At 43.4% G+C, this 23,635-nt stretch overlaps 1 protein-coding gene across 4 annotated transcripts; it reads left to right on the top strand.

The window, feature by feature from the left end:
* The first annotated feature begins 60 nt into the window (after window positions 1-60).
* Window positions 61-23,234, top strand: LOC128296890 (beta-TrCP). Of its 4 annotated transcripts, none has more exons than XM_053032409.1 (10): window positions 61-133; window positions 2,845-3,191; window positions 15,270-15,492; window positions 18,084-18,270; window positions 18,358-18,622; window positions 18,720-18,911; window positions 19,238-19,500; window positions 19,574-19,763; window positions 19,849-19,998; window positions 20,080-23,234. In XM_053032409.1, the coding sequence occupies exons 2-10, from the start codon at window positions 3,138-3,140 to the stop codon at window positions 20,356-20,358; spliced, it is 1,803 nt and encodes a 600-aa protein (XP_052888369.1). In that variant the 5' UTR covers window positions 61-133; window positions 2,845-3,137; the 3' UTR covers window positions 20,359-23,234. The 4 variants fall into 4 exon arrangements, with proteins under 4 accessions (XP_052888369.1, XP_052888371.1, XP_052888372.1 ...); XM_053032411.1 differs by lacking the exon at window positions 61-133 and adding an exon at window positions 166-272 and having other exon boundaries at window positions 2,848-3,191; XM_053032412.1 differs by lacking the exon at window positions 61-133 and adding an exon at window positions 424-449.
* Window positions 23,235-23,635: the final 401 nt, after the last annotated feature.

Genomic DNA, 23,635 nt, shown 5'->3' with positions numbered 1-23,635 from the left:
AAAAACACGCTGACAAAATTGTCATCCATAACATGTTAGTTGGGCGTTGTCGAGCGTGAAGTGCATATTCGCTCTCGGGTTGCGTATCGATTCGTATATTCAAACTGTTCCGCCGTGCTGCACGCACGTAAAGGTGATTTAAGGCAAATTGTTGTCTTTTTGGAGCGTGGAAAATAACTTAAATCGTGTTGCACAGGTGTTTATTGTGCGACAAAATCTACGCTAGAATTTGTCGACATAAAAAGGAGCAGTGGCTCACTGGCATTGTGCATGTATGTGTGTGAACAGAAATTGTGTGATTTTTTCTTCTCTGCTCTTATTAGCAGCAAGCAAACGGCAGAGCAAGGAAGAAGTTTGCTCAGAGAAACGAAATGCTCGCGATGGCACACATACACGCTCCCGAAGCATGAACAATTGCTCATGCTCCCCGTGCAGGTGCATCTGAAACTGTACGTCGATTCTCCGCCGAAAGGCTTCTGCTTGCGTCGTCAATCGACACGAGAGTTGCAAATCTTCATTTCCCCGTCAGCTACACGGTCGCGCTGTACGATTGCACGCTGCCGCGCGGTGAAAAAACACGGCTTCGAAGAAACACGGTGACTTAAGGTGACATTCTAGGGCTTTACGAGTTCGCCGCCATTGTGCACGGGCTGTAATGGTGGTGGTGTTGATGGTGTGATGCCCTACGTGTGGAATGATGTGAAATCGAGGCTTTTTTATTGATTATGCTCCGCGGATGTACTCTACTGTGTGTACACGTATTTTCTATCCGTTGGCTGGCGCAAAAGTGCATTTTTCGGTATGTCCCTATCATAACCCGATGTGCATTTGGTGAAAAGCGTAGCGAAAGGTTTGTCCATTGTGTGGACACGGTATCGTATCGATTTCCATTACTGTGCTCGGATAGTTAGTTTCTGTGAATTACAATCGCTTCCAGACTAATGGCGATCGAATTTCGCGAATAAAACCCCATTCACCTTTGCTTCTTTTCGTATGTGTGCGTGTATGTGTACGGAGGTAATGGGAAGAAGCAAAAAAACGTAACAGCAGGCCGCGAGCAGTTCCTTCTTCTTGGTAACCAAAGCAAACCAGCGCGCGTACAATGGCACCAAACACGTAAAAGTGTGCGTACGCACAATAGCTAGTGTGTATGTGTGTGTGTGTGTGTCTGTGCGTGCGTGTGCCCAACATTGGGAAGGTCTTGAAGCTAACGGAATAACAGCGCGTTGTTATGTGAAAATAGCAACCGTACGCGAAAGCATTCTGCCAGAAGATGATCCGCAGTTATTAACGAGCATTTGTGTATGTGCGTGCGTGTGTGTGTGTGTGTGTCCATCCGGTGGGTGCGAAGTTTTGTGTCATGAAAATATGTATGTTGGGCTTTCCTGTAATTACGCGTACCGTACCCGTTTGCTAAATGTGTGGCTGACGCATCAGCCAACTTTATGCTTCTCTCCAATACAATGGAGAGGCCTACGAAACCAATGAAATGTCACATTACGCTCACCCAGTGAATGTGTTGTGACCGTTGGGAAGGAAAAACGGGCGGCAGGAAAAATTGGATGGAGGAAAATGTATGGAAATTCTGCTCTCAACTCATGTGCATGCGATGTTGCGAAGAGCGAGCAACCCACTGAATGCGTACGAGAAGAGAAAGAGCAAGAAAAAGCAACCCCCATCTCCCACCCTTGTGGGGAAGAGTTGAGTTTTCATCTCCAAAACGGTGAGACGTGGCGAGCATCATCGCGAGTGCACCACTGGCGAGTGCGAGAAGTTCGATCACCGTCGAGTTGAGATTCTTCTACTTGTTCTTCTTTCGTTTGTGTGCGCCTTTTCTGCATCAATCGCTCAACGGCACAACACATAAATGCATTCTTAATGTTTCGATGCACTGATGATGTTTGCGAATGCGTTGAATGCCAGGTGGAATTACGCTAGACGAGTCTCTAAACATTTTTGAATCCTCAAAGATTAATAAAACTTTCTAAGTGTGGCTATTTGGCACTTTCATTGTGTCTCTGCAGTAACACCTTATTGCAGATTTATGAGAATATACGAAAAATGGTAGCAATTGTTTACATTTTCCCTAAGATCAATGAGAACTTGGTATCGTTCTATATCCGTTGCGTACGGGTTGTTTCGGTTTGGTACGATTTGGTACGATATATTTTGAAATTGGAGTACCAAATCTCTTTATTCCATTCCGTGTTTCTTGTTATGGTATTTGGCTCTTTGTTCCGAGAAGTTTCCTGGCCGCTGATTCACGCAATCGAAGGCTGGCAGTATTGGGATCATTTCAATAATATTTAAAGAATTCATGAATCTTGGAGCAGCCATAAATCTTTAGAGCAAAGATTGCGAGTCATTCATTCGAATACATAAATCCGAATCAGATGCACCCAACACTAGACAAGACAATCAACGAATTGTGCTTGCATTGAACTAATGCTCTTAGTTTGTGTGTAAAAAGAAGGCTTTTAATTAATACGTTAGTCACCGTTTTTGTTCTATTCCCGTTCCACTGTGACGTTTTGTGTGTGTGTGTGTGCTGTTGTTCAATGTTTCTGTGAAAAGATGTGCAGCAAAGCCTCTGCTCAGAGATGAATCACGGCCAGCGATGATGAAAAGTGTCGGCGCTACGGGTGTACGGCAAGAAGAAGTGTTGGCCGCTACAATTACTATACCGAACATCAATTAATGTTGTGGGCTTGGGGTTGCTGTGCCGGAGCAAACTATACCTTTTAATGTACATAAAACTCCATCTTTCCACCGAACCCGCTCGCTGGTCAGCTCGCGATCATTTGTAATAACGTTTTTATTATTGTTAATACTATTGTGCATCAGTAGCCGTTTAGCCTGGAAGCAGAGCGCATTCAACAGTGATTACGTTTAACTTGTACAGTGTTGTGCCCACAGTTTGCGACGCAAAGTTCTTGTAGGGTGGTGCGGATTTTGTCCAAAGGAATTGCGCCTCCCCTGCACCCCCTCTCTCTCTCTACAGTTTCCGCCCTGCAAGTCGTCAGGGCGACTTCAAAGTGACTTCAACCCCTTTACCGAGGCGGTGGTGGTGGCAGCAGTAGTAGTGTACTACAGCTCGTCCAAGTAGCGAGCGTACGCCCGTAACCCTGGATACCGAAATGATGAAAATGGAAACGGACAAAATCATGGACGACGGGATCAGCAATTCACAGGTGAGCTCTAGCGTGAATGGTATCTCTGATGACTTAACAGCGGAGTAGTAAAGTATCTTTCGCTACAAAATTACACCTTTGAAACCTGCGTTTTTTTTTTCGTAAAAACAAACAAATGTAAATATTATGCGCATCCAAGTAATCGTCATATTACCACACACACACTCGACGCGTTGCATTTGTGCAGCGACAAAATAAAGCGCAGCTGGGTTTGTGGAAAATGTGGAATTAAATTAGTTTCACTTTCTCCACCGACCAAGCCTCTCGGGGCCTGTAATAAATTGAAAATGACTCGGTCGCTCGTTTCCCGGCCCCGGAAGGGTAGAAAAAAAAATAGTAATAACAAAAATTGGAACCTTTCGCCACTCGGCGTGGTGCAGCCAAGTGCAACGAACGCATCGTCTTCTGCGCGCCTTTCATTTTCACCCAATACCACTTTCCATTCATTCGCTCGATAAATTTCTGTTTTCCGCAAACGGTAAAACGGTGGGCTTCCTTCTTCTGATTTTCCTCAGTTCCTTTGTTGCCGTTTGTTGTCAGCTTCAGGGTGGTTTTGGGTAGCTAGGAATTTTCCTCGGCTAGGCGAATTAAGCTTAATATGTTTTTGTTGTTGTTTTGTGCGATCTATTACGATGATTAAATTTTTAGCTGCGTAACGTAATAGAGTTGCGCCGGGTTTTGCTAACGAGCGCACCGCGTGGGTGTATGATTAATGCATTTTTACACGCATCGACAAGTGAGAACGGATATGGTGGTGCGTTGGGAAACTTTCACGCAATGAGCCGATGTGAGCTGGAGCTAGTGGACGCACATTTGCTCACCGCTCACCTTCAACCCCGCGGCGGTGGTGAGTAGCGCGGTTCCAAAAGAGAAAGTTCTTCGTTTGCATCCGCATTTAACCCGTTGCCGAGGGCCTACGGAGCGGAATGGAAAACTCTAAACCTTCCGCATTGTGGCGAACATTATGGGATTTTGTTTTTGTCAGTTTTAGGGTGCATACATAATTTATCTGTGGTTTATTCTTCTAAATTTTGAGAGTTTTTTCGAATAACATTGTTGCATATTTTATTAATTAAAAGGTAACAATTTTTACAAACTTCCAACATGAGTTTCGTTCCTAAATAAATTCGAGTCTTTAGAGCCCAAGTGCGAATTGCGCTTATTTTGCGCTTTGGCTAACAAAAAGCATGAATGAGAGGTTGACGAATGATGCCGAATGTGGACTTGGGAGGAGTAGAATTTCCCATCCACAGTTTTCCAAATAGATGTTTTGGCTGGAACATCGGGAATCTGGAGAATTATCTTCCGAATCGTCTCTATTCTCTTGTTCTGGGTCTTTTTTCTATAATCCTCACTTTAAACGAACTACTTGGGATCGATACCGTTCCCCAGTGAAGGTTTGATCACGCGAAAGCAGCTCCAAATATATGGCATTCTGCTGATCTAACCATAATTTTCCCCGAGTCTCTATCTCAAGTGAATTTATGAATCGAAAAAACTTCTCATCTAACATAAAACCATTTTTTTCTTCATAAGATACTAAAAGCGGTCTTATTATCGAGCTTCTAAGCATATGTGTCTCGTTAAACAGACTTCACTATTTGTTTAATGCTGTTGTTAGCTTTTCATTGTATTTTTTCCCCCAGCAGACATTATTTGTACTGTGCCGACTCTAAATCGTTAACATAGAATCAGCTAATATAAACGTCTTTCGATTCGATCTTGGCGCTCCCGTGCTTAACCTTTGCAGCAGCTTTTCGATCATGCTCACCTCTTGATCATGTCCGGAAATAATGGGTAACTGAACCCATGTGCGTTGGCAAGCGGACAGAGAAAGGGTGGTCGCGCCACAAGGTAAACACGCTTGGCGCACGGCTCGAACGGCAATCGTGAACGGTTTTTTGCGAGGAACTACAGCATTTGCCTGTCGCTCGTGTGTGTTTGCATCGAATGTTTCATGCAACACAATGGTACAGATCGGTTGCGTACATAGCGAATCCCACAAGCGGAAGTGACCTCGTGAAAGGAAACGTGGGAAGTAACACGCGAGCACGGAGGGATACCGCAGGAACTGCGAGACGAATGTTGGCCCACCTTTTTGTTTGTGAGTTGCTGATCGCAAGAAACGAAATCTCACAAGCGCCGTTCCCCCCCTAAAAGTTGAACGTTCGATATTGACCTCACTCAACTTTGCTTTGGGAACAATTTTTGGTAGAACATGGAACACGCAGCAGGAAAATGATTCTGTTTTACGGCGCTAAGCGCATCTGAAAGCAAACAACAAAAGATACGTAAAACTGAACTGCTAAAGCGATGAAACGATAACAAACAACGCAAACATTACGGTCGGTAAAGTTGTTGTTTGCCCGCACATGAAAAACACACGTCGTGCGGAAGAACATGCAGGAGATGTGCATAATGACGCTGATGATGCAATTGGTTGCACATTGCAATTGCCGTTGGGATAGGTCCGGGCGGGTGTAATGTCGTTATATTTTCGTGCCTTTCCCTGCTTCGCGGATCGCGTACGGCGGTGCGGTGTGTGTTCCAAATGTGCGGAGAACTTGTTTCCGTTGGGGGCAAGCTGCAAGATTACAATTTTCGTACATCCTTTTCTTCAGCTCGATGTTGCATTACATCGTTTATGTGAAGACTCACATTGCTACGGCTAAGGAGATGTGCTTTGGTTTGGGTAATTTGCGATACTTAACCTCAACACACCATTTACGAAAGATCAAACCGAAAACAACTACCGCAAAAGGGGCTTCAAAAAGCACACGCAACATTTTACCATCTGTTTGTTTAATGTACAGGAAGGAATGAACAAGAAGCACTGTGAGAATAAGCTTGGTACAGAGGAGATTACAATGGGTATTGCCTTCATGTGGGCAGTCTAGTAAAATGCTGCCTGTGAATTGCATGCCTTCTCTTTAACAATCTTCATTCGTTTAGGTGATATAATGATTTTATTTAATTTCCCTTACTCGTAATCTCTTGGGTAGTTTATATCCATATTTATACGCTTAACGCTCTCGTTTGCGTGAACGCAACTATAAAGTGCATCCAAACTTACCTGATGCGCTTTTCCGTATCGGTGAATATTGTTGCATCGTTAGCAAAAATCTAACATCGTCTCGTTTCCATTAATTTCCCTCCATCTTCGAAGTGGTGCCTTCGCTGCTATCTTATCACGCGGGCAATCGTTGTGCGCTTGTTGCTACCACAGTGAGTCATGAATAAATGATTTGCGTTAAACGAGCGTGATGTTGCCTTCGATTGTCGCGCGCTTTTCGAGATGCAATTTGGTTGGTGCGATCGTAAAATCTTTGGCCAATGATCATCTTCTCTCTCGCCACGGCCGAAGATGCATGCTCGTTTTGTGTGATTAGATATCGGGCATGAAGCGCATACCCGCACCGCGCGACTGTGTGCCCATATGTCGTGTGGGCATGTGCCGGCGATTGCAGTCGTAACATCGGTCCGCGTCCCACTAACCTCGTGGTCCAAAAATAAATCAATTTATATTACGACCGATCGTAATTGGGCGCCGCCGCCCCCGTTTTTCGCGTCACCGACCGAGAGACGACGGTGATCGATGAAAGAAATAAAAGAAGGAAAAAGCTACACTTGCCGTTTTTAAAAATGATGCTCAATGTGACGACAGTTTACAGCAGTAGTAAACACGGACGGAATCTACCTTTTTGTGTTTGTTTATGACAGTTTGTGATTGTGATAAATGAAGTGCGATAACACCAAACAAAACGGTCAATTTCGATACAATCGATTTGCAATGGAAACGAAATCCGATGCTGATGGCAACATTTCTATCCCTTTTTGGGGTTTTATTGGATTAATTAGCGTAAATTGGTCATCACGTGTTTAATTAAGGCTTGCAATGGAGGTTGATACATCTACAATACTGATGCCACTCTAATGCCTCTAAAATCGAAGTTATTTTTGCATTCTTTTCATGTTGATTTGGAATGTACCGGGCTAGATCTGGAATCCTTGACACTTTTCGGATCTTGTTCATATCTTTGAATGCAAAGCTTTCAGTGCGACAGTCGAGATTCTACTCTCAGAATTTCTAAACCTAATCTGTCTCTCCCCCTTTAAAAGCCAGAAAGTGAAACAGGATTCCCGAGGTACACAGAACCTCGGCAAAGTGTGGTTAACTTAGACGAGAACCCACTATCGAAAGAATCGTTGAAGCTTTTCTCAACTTTTCTCACTTTAACTCTAAAACTCTGTAAGTTGGTTTACTTTCCGTTTCATCATATTTTATTATGTTATTTTTGTTAATTGTTTAGCATTAGTTTAAGGCTATTAAGTCATTATCCATACCCTATTCTGCAAACGATTGAAAAACATTAGTAAACGGAGGAACAATCTCAACCTCAAAGAGTGCGCAAAACTCTTCCTTCTTCTTTCGCGGATCTGGTTCTGTAACGGTACATAAGTGATTGCTATTCTGGCCGTCAGCATCATCGGCAACCCTTTCACCTCCCTTGGCCAGCGATTGAAGACGTCTGCCATAGATAAGAAATTTACTTTGCCCATCTCGCTGCAAAAGGGCACATCGTCGTAGTAGTAATGTGAGTTGAGTCCTACAACTCTACGTGGCTTTTGTGCAACAATCACTAGTACTACCTTATATACACACACGCACACAACCGAGCGCACTCCCGACATTGATGCAGGTCATTGTATGAAACGGAAGAAAACCTTCGGGCATGCTGTGTTGTGTCACCTGTGTGTACAGTATGCGCGAGCTCTCTAGGGTTTCCTTGCGTTGTTAGCCTTGATTGATTTGGTTGGTGACCGTCGTGTTCCCTTTTGTTGCTTCCTTGTTCTCTGCCTCTCTCTCTCGCTTCCCACCACGTGTAACCCTTTTGCATGTGGCCCGCTTTGCCCCGGAGTGCGACCTGAATCTTTGAATCGAGGTCACGGCAAGATTGGTGTTGCAGTTTTGCGAGGGTCGTCTGACGTGAGGAAGTGTGTGTTGAGCCCACCGGTCCCTCAACCTGTTCTCGTGATGCTGATGTATCGTATGCCATTTACTTTGCTGCAGCTTTAAGAACAGGCATCGGCGTATCTTCTACGCGCACACCAAGTACATACACTCGCATCCATATGGTGATGAAGATCAAGGGAAGATCTTTAAAAAGATAAAAGCCTAGTGACTTTTTGCTGCTTCCGCTACTTATTTGTCTATTGTGTAAAGTTGATTTATTGGCGTTGTGGTACTAAATCAACAAGTTATTGGCGCTTGCAAGATGAATGGAAACCCTTGATGTTAAAATGTGCACAAAAGCTTATTACAGGGAAGATTTTCGAGCTGCGTCCATTTCGACCTTCCCGAATAAATACTCAGAAAATAGATTGATTTTGATGTATAACATTGTTAAAGTCCCTCAATTTATTGCTTTTGATATGTTTAGTTTTAATAAAGGAGGAACGCGGAAGATCGAGAGATCTTCTTACTTAAAATTGGAAATTTTTGTAGGTTTTGTGCTTATTTGATTTTTCACAAGCTTTCAACGCCTTGCTTTATCGAAAGTAAATTATATCGAGTGGCATTTAGCATTATCAGTAAAGATTCATTGAAAGGAACCCTAACCACTGGAGCAAAGCCGTCGTAAATGTTAGCAATAATGTTGCTGTATTGTTTTCTAATTTATTGTAAGAACAGCCTTGCCACACATTTATGGGGAAATTTAGTTTACAAATTGAATAATGCAACTAATGTATATTGGAGTTTCCCAGTCACCAGTGTTCAAGTGTGCTTCCTATAGTTGTGATCGTGGATGGATTTATTAAGCCCATCGTATTGGTTTTGCTTTCGTTTACAATGTTGGCCCCCTTTCTGGGGCTAATTCAATTTCACTGACACAACCCCCCGCTCGCAACGCGTGTTGTACCGAATTTTGGTGTAATTTTTTGGGAAAACGGCTTGGTACCCACACCTTACGCACGCGCCTTACTTCGTCTAGCGGAAAGTTTCATTCCCCTGTCTGACCTGGTGGTGGTCGGGCCGGCATATGGAGGAAAAAGTAAAAATTCAGGTCACGCAACTTGTTGCACCCATGGAAGCGTGAAGCGTGCCCACGGCTGATACATTTGACATAATACGGGTGTGGTTGTTTTGTGTATGTGTATTTGTTTTTCTCGAAGAAAAGTGGCACAGCAGGTTATATAGAGAGAGGGGGAGGCCTTTTTTCCATGAGATCAAATTATAAATGCATCACTTCTTCACCTTTTCCCCGGGGCTGAGTGTAACTGTTGGCCTCAAAAAAAAAAAGAGGTGTTCGAGAAAGTGGAAGTTTGCTCGTGGTTTTGGAGGTGAGAGGATTTTCTTCTCTGCAAGGTCGTCTGTCGAAGGGAAAGTATGTGCCTACAAGCGAGGTGTGTGGTGAGTGCTTTGGATGAAATGAAAATCTATTCCCCGCATAACAACAACACACCGGAAGTCACAGATAAATTAAATCTTACAATTTGACGAACAATATTGATTATAGATTTCCGTTCAGTTACAATTTAAGATACATCTTCAAGTTTAGCATTTGAATATTTCTTTTATATTCTGTAAACTTTCACTGCATATTCAGCAGGCAGAGAGCCCTTTGGGACAGCAGTTTGAAGCGTACCTTAGTAAAAACTTTCCCCGAAGAGTAAACGCAGGAAAGTGATACGGGTTGCATGGTGTAGTGCCTGATGGATGTCCGAACCATTAGACTGCTTTTAATAGTGCCCGTTTGATAAAAGCTTCCAACGAACACACCCGATGAAGCCCGCAAAGTTCGACGATAAAAGTTCCTGCCCGTTCCTGGTTGCATGTGTGTGGCAGGATGTAAGTTGTTCGTTTCTTTTAGCCCGATCTTCCCTGATCTTCTGTCTGTTGTCTGCCTGATCGTCGACGCTTTTCCACCGAGCTATTAAAATAATGAGCGATAAAAAAGGCTCCCCTAGAAGAACCTGTTTGTTGTGTACGGGATGAAGCTGCCGCTCGTTCGATCTTCTCGGTTTCTCTAACGTTATAGGCTTAGGCACTGTGGTCAACTTCGATCACAACGGCAATGGGTTGTTAATGTCACATTGCATTGGGAGAGTGGTGCCGGCATCTCCTGAAGTGAATCGAAATCCCCTTTCTATTTCCACGAGGGAGCCCTGAAACTGGTTGGCCCGTCTCTCGTGGTCGTGTAGCAAACCGGAATAAGCGGAAGTTATAAGTGTTTGCCCTCTTTGTCATCCCGTTGGATGTTGGAGCGATGATATCTACATTGGGACCAATGCAAATGGTTGAGGGAATTAAAGAACTGTTCGGAGTTCTGAGGCACCTCTCCATGTTAACAGCTTCAATGCACCGTCGCATGCGTCATTCCTTAGAATAGACAGCAGCATCATTGTCAGAGTAGGGATTCTCATCGAGTTATTACTATTGGTGGTTAAACATGTCATTCATACATGCATACTATTCTGGATGATTACAAATATTCACTGTACGGCATGAATAATCCTTCCAGCCCGAACAGGGAAAGGAAGTTCCTGAGCAGTTTCTGGGAGATGTCTGTTGCACCTTTACAAACTGCTGCCTGTATTGTGCAATTTTTATTAACTTATTCAATCCCCGCGATAGGTGAACGTGGGAGTTCTGATGGAAACACTCCCCATTGAAGATGTGAAGAAGCAATAATGCCTTTAAAAAGATGCGCCCGCGTTGGAGTACTACCCCTTATAATGCATCAATTGCGCAAACACGAACTCTGCAGCACGACATTTGTAAGGTTCGTCTCGCCAAAAGAGCTGTTGGCATTTGGGAAGATGAACGGATGAGATGAGATGTTTCACGTTCAGAAGCAAAACAGTTCGTTAAAAGGTGTGTCACGTGTTGCGTCGTTGCTAAAGGAGACTTTTACGTTAATATTCATTGAGTAACTGTTTCGAATTGCTTCACACATTTTGTCAGTCAAATGGTAATAAATTAAAAAGTGTGCTCAAACGTGTGCGGTCCCCCTAAACGTAATCGGAAGCAACGATCGAGCGCAAATGTTGTTAACCTTGCTGTAAAAAAATAGAAACTGGAGATAAGTAACTACAACTTTTCTAACATGGACGAGATGACGGTGGTTTTGTTTAATTAAAGCATTTTTAAATACGTAATTTAATTTGAGTGCGAAAATATGCTTGCTGTGCTTCCCTCTCACATTCTTATCTTTTCTATCTGATTGACAAGGGGTGGTCGGTGGTGATACCCTCCTTCCTCTTCTGTGCCCTTTACTGATTATACTCGAGGGTTGCGTGTCACTGGAAATTCGTTCATTTGCGTAAAATTTGTTTAATTGATATTTCCAAGAAACCTGCAGTGGTCGAGAGCGTCTGTTTAACTTGTACATTAGTGGTGGGAAATGATCCGAAATTTGGGATCGGATCGTGTAAATTTACACGATACCGGGATCGAGTGATCTCTGATCTCTGGCGGGAGGCGTGGTTGATGAACTTTTCCATACAAAGGATCACTATTTCCAGGCAACGGTGATCCCGGATCACTAGGGATCAACAGCGCTATTCAAGAGTGATCCCGGATCGTTTGATCTCATATTATAGGATTGGATCAGATTGTTTAAGCCTGCATCGGATCGAATCAACCGATCCACCTCCAACTTCTCATCACTACATGTACACATTGTCGATTCCACTATTGGAACGACCTACGGAGCGAATGTTGCAATTGCAACACCGTCAAAACAAGCGCTCCAAAACGCGTGTCAGCTGTTAATTCGGCGTGTGTCCTAATTTGCATTCATGAACCGCACGCATTGTATTGCCTTAGTTTTCCCTTTTTCGGTCATAAAGTATGGGAAACTCCTCGCCGGGGCTTGTTTTACAACCATTTGTTTTACACCCGAAATGATTTACGTGCGTGCCTTTTGCCCAGCGTCTCTGGCGTTTGTTGTGATATTGCGAAAAAATCGCACGTTGCGTCATCCGCCGGTAGGTTTCGTTAACTGTTTGTTTGCTACCACCATCACCACAATCACCACCACTATTCTTATCAAGTGGTGCAAGTTTTTCTTTATTTGCTGTCATAAACTTTTCGGTTCAAAGCAGCACCACGATGGGCACTATAAAACAACTATTACCTTTCAGCAGTTTGTCGTATCGTGTGCGGTGTGAGTCGTCTCTCTGTCTCTCTCTCGTAACTGGGTCAGATCACATCTATGCATTTTCCAACCATTTCCCGGTGTTTTCCGAGCTACATCAACATCTGATAACTTGGCTAATGTAAGTGAGGTTTTCACACACCAACAATAGGTGTGTGTGTTGCAGGGTAAATAAAATCTCACTTTCAGATGTGATTGCTGCGGGAGATATGATCATGATTTTCATAATTAGAGACACGGGAGAGTTCTGTTGTTATTGTATAATTGTACCATTAGTTATGTATGTTGGTGTACTTGGTGAACAAAACTTTTAGTTTATAGGTTTATCTTCCATGATATTATTTTACTTTATCCTTTGAATGCGGTTTAAATATTCGCGTTGGACAGATTTTCGTAAATAGCTCCACCTTTTTCCGAGATTTGGAGGAAATTATCGATTTTTGTTCTAGTTCTCTCTCTCTCTCCCTAATTCTAACGGGATGCGGTGTCTCTACCGTATGATGTTCGCCGATGTTGCCACGTTGCAGCACCATACTGCATCTGGTGTACTGGCCAAAAGAGTGGCCAAATGTAGGTCAACAATTTAATTTACTATCTTGTGTAACATTTAATATAAAAACGCTCGGCGTATCAACTTGATGGCCCAGTGTCATAAATGTGAATCCAATCCCATTTCCGCCGATTCCCATTACCACAAACCTAGACTTGGCCGTGTTCGACGTTCGACGATGGTTTCGTTTTGACGGTGATGAACGGACAAACAGAACAAACTGTCAGTCACGCTTGCCCAGTGTTCTTTGTTTTCGTTGGCACACGACGACTCCGCTGTCCAGAGGGGGGTTCGGAGTGAGTGCGCTCCCCATTCGCAACATCTTACTCTGTTCGCTTTCTTTTCCTTCTGTTGACCATGGTTCACTTTACCGTTGACATTGGCCTTGTCCGGTTTTGCTCGGAACACACACACACCCTGTACGTCCGTTTTTGTTTGCTCTACCAAAAATGGAACACTCATGCAAACTCGTCAATAAAAATAATCCACCGTGTGTGTTACTGGTGCTAAATGCTGTGGTGCTAAAGGCAAACAACAACCGTCCACTGGGAATTAAAACTATGTACGCAAAAAATGTGCATCCGATCATCACCCAGCCGGGGCGCGCGGTGTGACCATATGTGGTGTGGTCTTGTGGTGTGGCCAGACTTTTTGTGCAGACGCGGTCACAAAACTTCTCGGTGCTCCTCGGTGTGTTTGTGCGATGCAAATTTTTGCGTACTATCATGCCCAAAACAAAAAAAAATATAAGCCAAGGAGATTCCCCCATTTCGTGTTGTTTTTTGCTTTGTTTTGCATTGTGTTGCTCACTGCCACACCGCGGATTGGAGATTGAAGTCCATAGGGAGGATCGCATATGTTGCAGTTAGCGTAAAAAGAGGGAAATCTGATCAAATAATGCTGGATGATCCAGTTTCCTACTTTTCCAGGTGCATTTACTATTTTAAGCAGAAACAGCTCTATATTTTATTATTGATTATACCCAAACTCTTACCCAAGTCTTGCGTGTTTTGGACCGTTATAAAATTGTAATGCTTTACCGATTGCACAATGAGCTCGGTTTTGTGGAGGGTCCCTTACCAAATGTATGGAATTGCTCTAACACACATCGCCCGTCAAGGGCTTTCTTTGGGGTTGTGATATCTACCATAAGATTAACTCAATATTCACTGCTCAACGGAACTTTGTGCGAAGTTACAACATAAAAAAAAAACAAATATAAACAATCCACTCTCAAAAGCCAACAATAGACATGGAAAGTATTTGTTATTATATTGAAACTTTTTTTGTATAAATTGTAAAATTTTCTCCCACCAGTGAAAACATTTTTTCCCTTGAGTGTGCGTAAAGCGTACGTATGATAGGCATTAACACGAACCATCCATCGAAATTGAAGTATTAAACAAAAAAAGGAAAAAGGCGGAAACACTTTCACTGCTAAATGCGTTTTATTATTTCTGCACTAATGTTCAATAAATGCACTTAATGGGCGGGTGTATGTGTATTTTTGTAGCTGATTACTATACCTTATTTCTGGGCCGCGCTATGTCTGTGCCATTTTCTGTTGGCCTTCCAGCGAACATCAAATTCGCGTTCGTGCGGTGTTTCGTTGCTTTTTCAACAATTGCACATTTCGTGTTTTTTTTCGCTTGCTGCAAAAATGTTGATGTTGATGATGATGATGATGGTGGCCTTACACACCCGCGCCGGCCTTAATATATGTGTGGTGTGTTGTGGTGGCGATGTGCGATTTCTTGTGCACTTTCGTTTAGCTCTCAAACGTTGCCAAAATTAAGCCAATTGCTGGAGGAGAGAAAATATATGTTGCTTTAATATTAAATTGTGCGTTTTGTTTTTGCTCCGTTATGCTTCCAATTCGGGCCATCCTTTAGTCATTTTAACTGTTAAGAAGAAAGTTTCAAGTAGTGTACACAATTGTGCTCACTTATAAGCTCCCGGCAGTAAGAACGAATAATAAGTCAGTATGATTATCTTCTTTTGAAGTGCTTTTGGATTATTTCAGGGAAGAAATCGAGAGGCGCATCCCCAAGTGTGCTGTATTTGTTTACACTCCAAATGATTATCTTGCTGATTTAATAAGCGTGCTTATTGAAAGCTTACTTTCGCGATACACGTTATCACATCCCATATTCGTCATGCAGGATTTCAACCATCAACAACCGGGCAGTGTTTTGTTTTGTCTTCTAACACCCTTCAATTCGGCACAGTTGTGTCTCATTGATTTGTATGTGGGTGATTCACCTGGTCCATGCAAGTTTATGTTCTGTTGGGTTTTCTAAACCCCACCATGCTCTTGTCTCTTGACTAATAATGGTTTTCCCTTATTTTTCTTTTAATTCTTTCCAGTACACCACCCAGATACTGTACGATCCGGCACGAAAGAAAGAACCGTCACCGACGTTTCAAACCGAGCGCGATACCTGTCTATCGTACTTCTCCAAATGGAACGAGGCCAACCAGGTGGACTTTGTCGAACAGCTTCTCTCCCGCATGTGCCATTACCAGCACGGACACATCAACGCCTACCTGAAACCGATGCTCCAGCGAGACTTCATCACACTGCTGCCCAGTAAGTATGGTCTAGGATTTGTTGAGGAAGGGATGGCCCATCCCGCTCAACCCAATCGCACACCACCACACACCCATCATCCTCAAGCAAACCCGACAGCGGCAACAGGAAGTGAGCAAAAGTAGGTCAAAGTGAGGCTCGAGCTCTCGAGACACAGCCGGAAAGATGTGTCCCGTAGGTCAGGTAGAGTTGTTTTGTTGTGTCAGCCCATATCTAAGCCCAGTGCGCCCAGTGGGGATGGTGTGGAACGAACGAATCGCTTTGCAGAAAGCACCCCGGTACATAATGTTGAGCATCTTGCCCCGTGAGAGCGGAATATGTTTTCAGAAACAGGAAACAAAGCGAAAGCCCAAAGAGGAGAGAGAGAGAGATACAGACAGACCCGTTAATTTCCACGAAACCTTGTACGCAAGAGGGTGCAAATAATGGAATACGCATTCCGGGGAACATTCTCTTTCCAATAGTGGTCGTCATCCCTATACTGCGTGTCCCATGCAGGGGTTTGCGTCTGTTTGCCCTAAACCTTGCTTTTCTCAGAGCCATCAGTAGGTGCAGCCGGTGGAAGGAATTATGTTATGACCCTAATGTTTGTTGTCTAGACCAATTTTACTTTGCCCTAAAGAATGCCTTCCCTCAGGTCTGTGAGGAATTGTTGGAAAAATCGGCCAAAAACATTCTCAAATAAAGAATATTTAGAATAATAAGCTTAATAATAAGCAATCAAAACGGAAAACAGTTCAAACTTAAGTAACAGATTTGCAAAAATCATCCCGTTCCGCAAATGGCGCTTAAATGGAAATGTTTAATTCCGCTTCAAAACGTTTCCCCCAAGATGGCTATAATTCGTTGCCACAAGGCACCCTCTTCGGTTCTTCAACAGCTTCGTTTTTGAGTATTGGTTTCGCTTGTCCCATTCCGAAAACGCTTAATACTCAATTAACCTACATTGATATCGGTTTTCCTACGCCCGTGTAGACTTCTGGGCCTGTGGCCGGCCTGTGTTGTCTGTGGGCTTTCAATACTAGGTCAGATAAATTTGACCTAACGTGTAAAATGCCCGTCCCGTTTGGGTATCTTTCAGTGACCTATTTTAACCTCAAAAAGCTCAAACCATCATCCAACCCCCAACTAAACGGCGCTAGTGGACAGCTCTTTTGCCGTGCAGAAAGTTGACCGGAACTAATCGAAAGTGATTGTTGGCAACTCGGGATGAGGGTTTAAGGTCCCCGGACCATAAACTGTTCTGGCGTTTTGATGGTGTTGTGTCGTTTAGCCGAGATATTGTTTCTAGCTGTCCACAATGACGTTGGGGATCATTAGACGGCGCCTTATTGGAATTGATAATCAACCGCAGCGTACAACCGTGTCGGATTATAGTTAATTGCAGAAGTTCGATTCTCTTGTGGAGCCTTTGCTTGGAGGTGGCTGTGTGCGAGCCGAGACCAGACATGTGGCACATGTACGCCACGGTCAACTGACCTCAAAACAGAAAAGTTCCTTTGACAATATAGCAGCGAGCGCGCGTGCAAGAGATTCGCGAGGCAACATTCCACAAGCGTCTGGTTCTTCTATTAACACATTAGAGTGTTTACCTTGCAATAAGACAACCGGCGCGCACGAAATGACTAATTAACTAGTCCTCCATGTCATTCTATTCTAGAAATTCGACATATTTGAAAAGGTCGACAAAATACGGATGAAGTCCGATAGACAAGTCTCTGTCCCAAACGTTAGCCCAAGAGCTAAACTGTCACAACATAAGAAAACCGTCCCTCTTACACTGTTGCAAGTTCTTGCTTGCTTCACATTTTAATTACATTGTCCAGCAAAGAAGGGAACCAGAAAGAAAGCACATTAACTTTATCGAAGCTTACGATCTGTCTGTTAGTCGAGTTTTTGTCACGTAAATTAAGGTCCTGGTCACACGACATTTGACACATTTTTGCAGGCGTGTGCCAAACACATCCCATTTTCCTCCAAACCGCGCCTCATGAATGGGTTATTAACACCGTCTCATAATCTGCCATCTGCCAATCTAACCTTTTGGCTGTTTCCAGCAGAACAGAAGAAAGGAATTTTGCGTGCCGAAAGAGTTTAGGTAATTAACCTACGAGAAAAAGGGCACCAATGGAGAATGGTAGGCAAACAGCTTTTAGCGCACGCCCTACCGGGGGGCTTACCCTAGCGAGTTTGTTGAACCTTTTCGGGCGCACTACGGTCTTTATATATTACGTGCATGATATGAATCTGATTAGAGCTGTTCCCTTTGTTCCCTGTTCCCCGTCGCATTGCCTGGCTGTGTTGTAATTATCCTTGCAAATGAACCGCCGGAGTTGGTGGGGCGTTTTTCGTCATTGCATCGAGAACTCGATGAGAGTTCACGGTTTCAATTGGTACAGGGAGAAATTGTTATGATGCACGTGTAGTGCTGTTTACGTGGAATGGAAATGTCAAATAAATTTCAGTTTTACAATTATTAAATAAGAGTCAGACTGGTATGAGGGTACATAATTGTTAGTATGAAGTCGTTTATAATATTAATAAAACATTTCATGTACTAATGTTTGCTCCCCGATTTCTTCTCACCCCAGCAAAAGGATTAGACCACGTGGCAGAAAACATTCTCTCCTATTTGGACGCCAAGTCGCTGTGCCGGGCGGAGCGCGTTTGCAAAGAATGGTCCCGCGTCATCTCGGAAGGTATGCTATGGAAGAAGCTAATCGAACGAAATGTCCGCACCGATTCCCTATGGCGGGGGTTAGCAGAACGCAAAGGATGGTAAGCAGCATGTGTGAGAAATTAATCTCCGCTTTGTTTTCAGTTAAAAAAGCCTTTTTTTGACGATGTTTCCTTTACCCCTTACAGGATCAAATATTTATTCATACCGAGGCCGGGCGTGACGCTGCGACAACACAAATTCTACCGCGAACTGTTCCCCAAGATCATGAAGGACATCGAAGCGATCGAGAACAACTGGCGCACGGGCAATCACAATCTTCAGCGAATAAACTGCCGGTCAGAGAATTCGAAGGGCGTCTATTGTCTGCAGTACGATGACGATAAAATTGTGTCCGGTCTAAGGGATAATACTATCAAGATCTGGAGCCGTTCGACGCTCCAGTGTTGCATGGTACGCAGGGTTTGACGGTGAACTCCGACTGGAGCAATGGCAACCGAAAACAGTTAATCCGGGAATTGATTGTTGTTGTTTTGTTCTTTTACCGTAGATCCTGACGGGGCACACTGGATCGGTGCTTTGCCTACAGTACGACGATAAGGTCATTATTAGCGGGTCAAGCGATTCGACGGTGCGCGTGTGGGACGTGAACACGGGCGAAATGGTCAACACCCTAATACATCACTGTGAGGCGGTACTGCATCTGCGTTTCAACAACGGCATGATGGTAACCTGTTCAAAGGTGCGTATAAGGCGGGTAACGCAAATCAAATGAGCGTACAGTCATTATCAGTTGGTACATGGATGAGATAATAGCAGATATTTATAATTTTAGTTCCGAATTTTTGGTTAGCTCGTTAAGAATAGCAATTAGAGTAAAACAGATTTTATAAGTGTCTGTACACGGTACAGCTTTTCATAGCCTTGACGGTAGGAATATTTATTGCAATTTAATGTAATCAATAAGTTATTAAGTTTTATCTAATATCAGACTGAAGTACCCGATCCATGATTATTTTTTATATCTATAACATCATCTAACCGTTTATTTGTTTCCTTTTGCGTCAGGATCGTTCGATCGCCGTGTGGGACATGGTTTCACCGACGGAAATTGGGCTACGGCGCGTACTGGTCGGGCACCGGGCCGCAGTGAACGTGGTTGACTTTGACGAAAAGTACATCGTGTCGGCATCCGGCGACCGTACGATCAAGGTGTGGAACTCGACGAACTGTGAGTTTTTGCGCACGCTGAACGGCCACAAACGGGGTATCGCCTGCTTACAGTATCGCGACCGGTTAGTGGTCAGTGGTAGTTCAGATAATTCGATAAGGTATGGCCGTTTGCAAACACCGGTATGATGGTACGGATGTGCGGATACTAAGGATGGCATCTTCTTTCCACAGACTATGGGACATCGAGTGTGGTACCTGTTTGCGAATCCTCGAGGGCCACGAAGAGCTCGTTCGTTGCATTCGGTTCGATTCGAAACGCATCGTTAGCGGGGCGTACGATGGCAAAATCAAAGTGTGGGATCTCCAAGCTGCCTTAGACATTCGAGCACAAACTAACACATTGTGTTTGAAAACGTTGGTGGTAAGTTAAGAAAGTGGCCACTTGTCTTGCTTGTTTTGCTAATTGTAATTCTAACCTCGTCTCGTTATCATTTGTCTCGCTACAGGAACATACCGGTCGCGTATTCCGGTTGCAATTCGATGAATTCCAGATCGTGAGCAGTTCGCACGACGATACCATCCTGATATGGGATTTCCTTAACTGTTCGCCCCAGGAGGAAACGACCGCCCCATCATCCGGTGGTAGCATCGGTCCGGTAAGAAGCTTCCATCACACACTCCTTCGTTTGGTCCCGTGACGAAATGTGATTACTAAATAAGGTTTTTTTTTTGTTTAGAGTAACCATCACAATAACAGTGGAAGCAGCAGCGGTAGTGGCTCCATCGGTGGCATACCCGGATACGGTGGCGTGATGGGTTTGGCCGCTGGTGGTGTAGGCGGTGGCGGTGGCGGCGGCGGCGGTGGCGGCGGTGCAGATGGTGGCGGAAGCAGCAGCAGTGGCGGTGGAGGAGGCGGCGGCGGTGGCAACCTAAACAGCAGTCTTGTACTGCAAAACAAGACAAACAACAATGGTGCCGCCAACAACAACCATCAGAACGATGATCTGAGCGATTAAACTGATATCTTTGGAGTTTGCTGAGTGGGGATGCTGTGCGGTAGAAGATATGGACTTACACTCAGCCTTCTCAAATGCGCGCGTGATCTTAGGGTTTTTGTCTATCTTTGTTTACAAACCACACACACACAGACTCTTCACATATACATACGAGACGCAGTGATAGGCTCTTTCTCTCTTTCTTTTCAATGTTCCGACCCCTTGCAACCCTTTGCTATTAAGCTTACGAAAGTTTGGTTTCTGCTACTTTCTTTCTTTTTGTCAATTTGTTTGAAAACAAAAGGTTCGCTTGACGTGTAGGCCACCTTCCCCCGTTTGAGTCCCCGGGCGGTCAACCGATATTTATTTCGAATTATACAAACTTGTACTATGGCTTGAGCAGAGAATATGGAAAATTGCGTGGCTTATACACTTGCATAACAATCGTGCAGCATAAAATAAAAAGAGTAATTTAATTTGTAAGAAACACAGTCAGGTCGTTTCCTGAATAGGAAGATGATAGTGCACCTTGGCGAGTATAGGAGAAAGTTCCGGGATGATGTATTTAAGCAATGGCACTTGTGGCCTTTTGCATGACAAGGAAGAAATTCAAGATAAACCCCAACGTTTTCACTCCGTAGCTCGATTGTTGTTATAGACCACGGTTAATTTATTGACAAAAGTACACGTTCTCGCCAATTTGGTACCAATGCTATTAGTAAAACTAAAGCCATTTTGTGCCGTGATTCTCTCCGACATGCAGACAGACGTGCGTGATGATGATGACAAAATAGCATTGATCTCGATAGGATGTCACGGGGCCGCGTTTTCTGTTCCCTGTTTGCGCGTAACAAAGCTTCTAATGAACCGACTAAACTGGCAAAACGGAGCAAAATGTTGCACATTATATAACGAGAGAATGATCGAATGCAGAAGGATAGTGTAACACATCTCGAAAACACATCCATCAGCCCCTTTTCCCCACCTTCAAGCACCTTTTCTACGGACTACGATGTGATGGAAGAACAGAGCAAACAGAACTGATGCATTACCAAGTAGCGACAAAACCATATGTAGCAGTAAAGTTTAAATAAAACCGGAAGAAAAACACAAACTATATCAACAGCTAAAAACGAACCATAAGCGCAACTCCGAAAAATGAAAAATTTTAGGATTGGAAAGTGTAACATTAAAAAAACAACAACAAAACCCCTACGTATCTACTAACAAAGGACACACTCCAGACAACAGGCTCGTCCGTATTTGATCTGTTCGTGTATATGCCGGGTGTATTGGTGCTGTTTTGCAAATGTCCTGCATTCATTGATAAAAATGTGGTTAACATAAAGAATTGAAATTTCGTTTCTTCATTTCGTGTGCGTGGGGAAGTGTGAGAAATCATCAGAATCAGATCAGAAAATCAATAACCGAAAGTGTTCATATTAGCGATGTGTTTTGGTGAATTGGATACGTACCTACTAGATGTGACATGAAAGCACTGATATGCGTTTGCTAGGATGTTGAAGAAAACAGGATCACGTAAAGCAACTTGATCTGTTCGTAGCGTTTAGTTCGTGTGTAACCCTGCTGCACAGTGTGCTGAATGTTTGAAAGATGTGAATTATCTACCACCGGAACCGTTGGTTGTTCTGGTCCTGCCGGTCCAGGAAAGAAACACAGAAGGCGGCGATTTCTGAGAGTAAAACGATAACGAAGTAGTTGTTTACACGTTCAAATTAGACAGAAGAAATGCAGGCTGTTCGAAAAGATAGACAGTGGGATTGCGATGTACATTGGTGTGATGGAATGGCTGAAGATAATGGTCAAGCATGTCATGGTTAGCAGGGGACGAAATAGAAAGGTTGAAGGATGCTCCCTGCTGCAACGGGGATACTGCTGGAGCACAGGGTTGAGAAGAAACGCGACCTGTTACTATAATTATAACAATTAGTATCATTTTCGAAAACTTTCTTTAGCACGAATTATTATCACTATGATCATTATGCAGTTTTTTTTTAAATTAGTGTACGGCTTAGATATTCCTGCAGAGAGGATAATCCCATGGAAAAGTTTATTCTTATTATTTTAGACAACTATTGGTCCCCGGTTTATATCAGAAGCCTTGTGTGATGGGGATTATGTGTGAGAGAAAGAAAGCTAAACATTGTGCTCGTAACAGATAAACGAAACAAACCAATATCACCCAAACAACAGTGCAACAGTTTGAAATACACATAGGCAATACTAAACAAAACGCGAACACAAATTAGCAAAACAACAAAAAGGAAACAAAACTTAACACAAACGAAACAAAAAAGTGGGATATAAAGAAGTAAAAAATCATATATTTATTACATACTGGCTAATTAATTGAACAGTGGATCTGAAATCTACAGGAGGATGGAAACAAAACAAGGAAAGGAAAAAAATCTACGCATATTATTATGGTAAATCTAATCGAACTACATCCTTCTTATCCGTTAAACAAACGCAAAGAAACAAGATAAATGCAGGAGAAAGCGAGAGAGGGAGCGAGATGTTTGAGGCTCGTTCGATGGAAGCCACGTGTTTATGTGATGAAATATGTAATGTTTTAGCAAAAGAAAAAGCAAAGTTAATAAATTTAAATTTAAATCAAACGAGAAAAATGGCTCTCTGATGAACGATTAAGTAAAGCAAGGTGCGTAGAGGGGAATGAAAAAGAATGCGTGTAAAGAAATAATAACAAAACACCCAACACCCTGCAACAAGGGTGTGGTGTGTATTGAAATGAGAAAGGAAACAACCATCCCTGTACGCGGTCTTAACAATAGTGTTAACGGGAAGACAGAAGCTCTGGATAGGCAGGTGATAGTACCGCAAGGAACACAAGTTTCGTGTAAAACGCTTGGTGGTAATAAACGATAGAATGAACAACATGATAACCAGTCTCCTTACTGACTCGGCGCACGTAAAACGAAGGAAATAAAACAACCCAAGCTCCAAAACGGCACATGAAAAGACGTCTTTCTGCGGTCTTTCCGCGGGGACGAAAAGACCGCGGAAAGACGTCTTAATAACACCTCATCGGATCAACTGTCATGGCGGCACAAAACATCAACCGCTGTACAAAAAGTTGTGCCGCAGCAAAAATTATGTTGTGCCACTTTTTTCTGAGCTGATTTTGCGACGCTTTTTTTCCTTCGGTCATCATTCCACAGTTAAACCCTATATAACAGTCCTAATGCAAGCTAGCTATTTATAGAATTGAACTTGTGTATGGCTGAATGTGCAAATGTTTCTAGCGCTTTACTAAATT

The sequence above is a fragment of the Anopheles moucheti genome, chromosome 2 (genome assembly GCF_943734755.1).
Source record: "Anopheles moucheti chromosome 2, idAnoMoucSN_F20_07, whole genome shotgun sequence".
NCBI classification, from domain to species: Eukaryota; Metazoa; Arthropoda; class Insecta; order Diptera; family Culicidae; genus Anopheles; species Anopheles moucheti.
Note: the sequence above shows the minus strand (reverse complement) of the source record. Positions and strands in the feature narration are given on the sequence as shown.

What these genes read in the sequence shown, in the direction of transcription:
- LOC128296890 (XM_053032409.1), top strand. Translation starts at nt 3,138, where the DNA reads ATGATGAAAATGGAAACGGACAAAATCATGGACGACGGGATCAGCAAT. An exon ending in TTAGCAGAACGCAAAGGATG is followed by an intron (nt 18,271 to 18,357) that starts GTAAGCAGCATG and finishes TACCCCTTACAG; the next exon opens with GATCAAATATTTATTCATAC. An exon ending in TGATGGTAACCTGTTCAAAG is followed by an intron (nt 18,912 to 19,237) that starts GTGCGTATAAGG and finishes CTTTTGCGTCAG; the next exon opens with GATCGTTCGATCGCCGTGTG.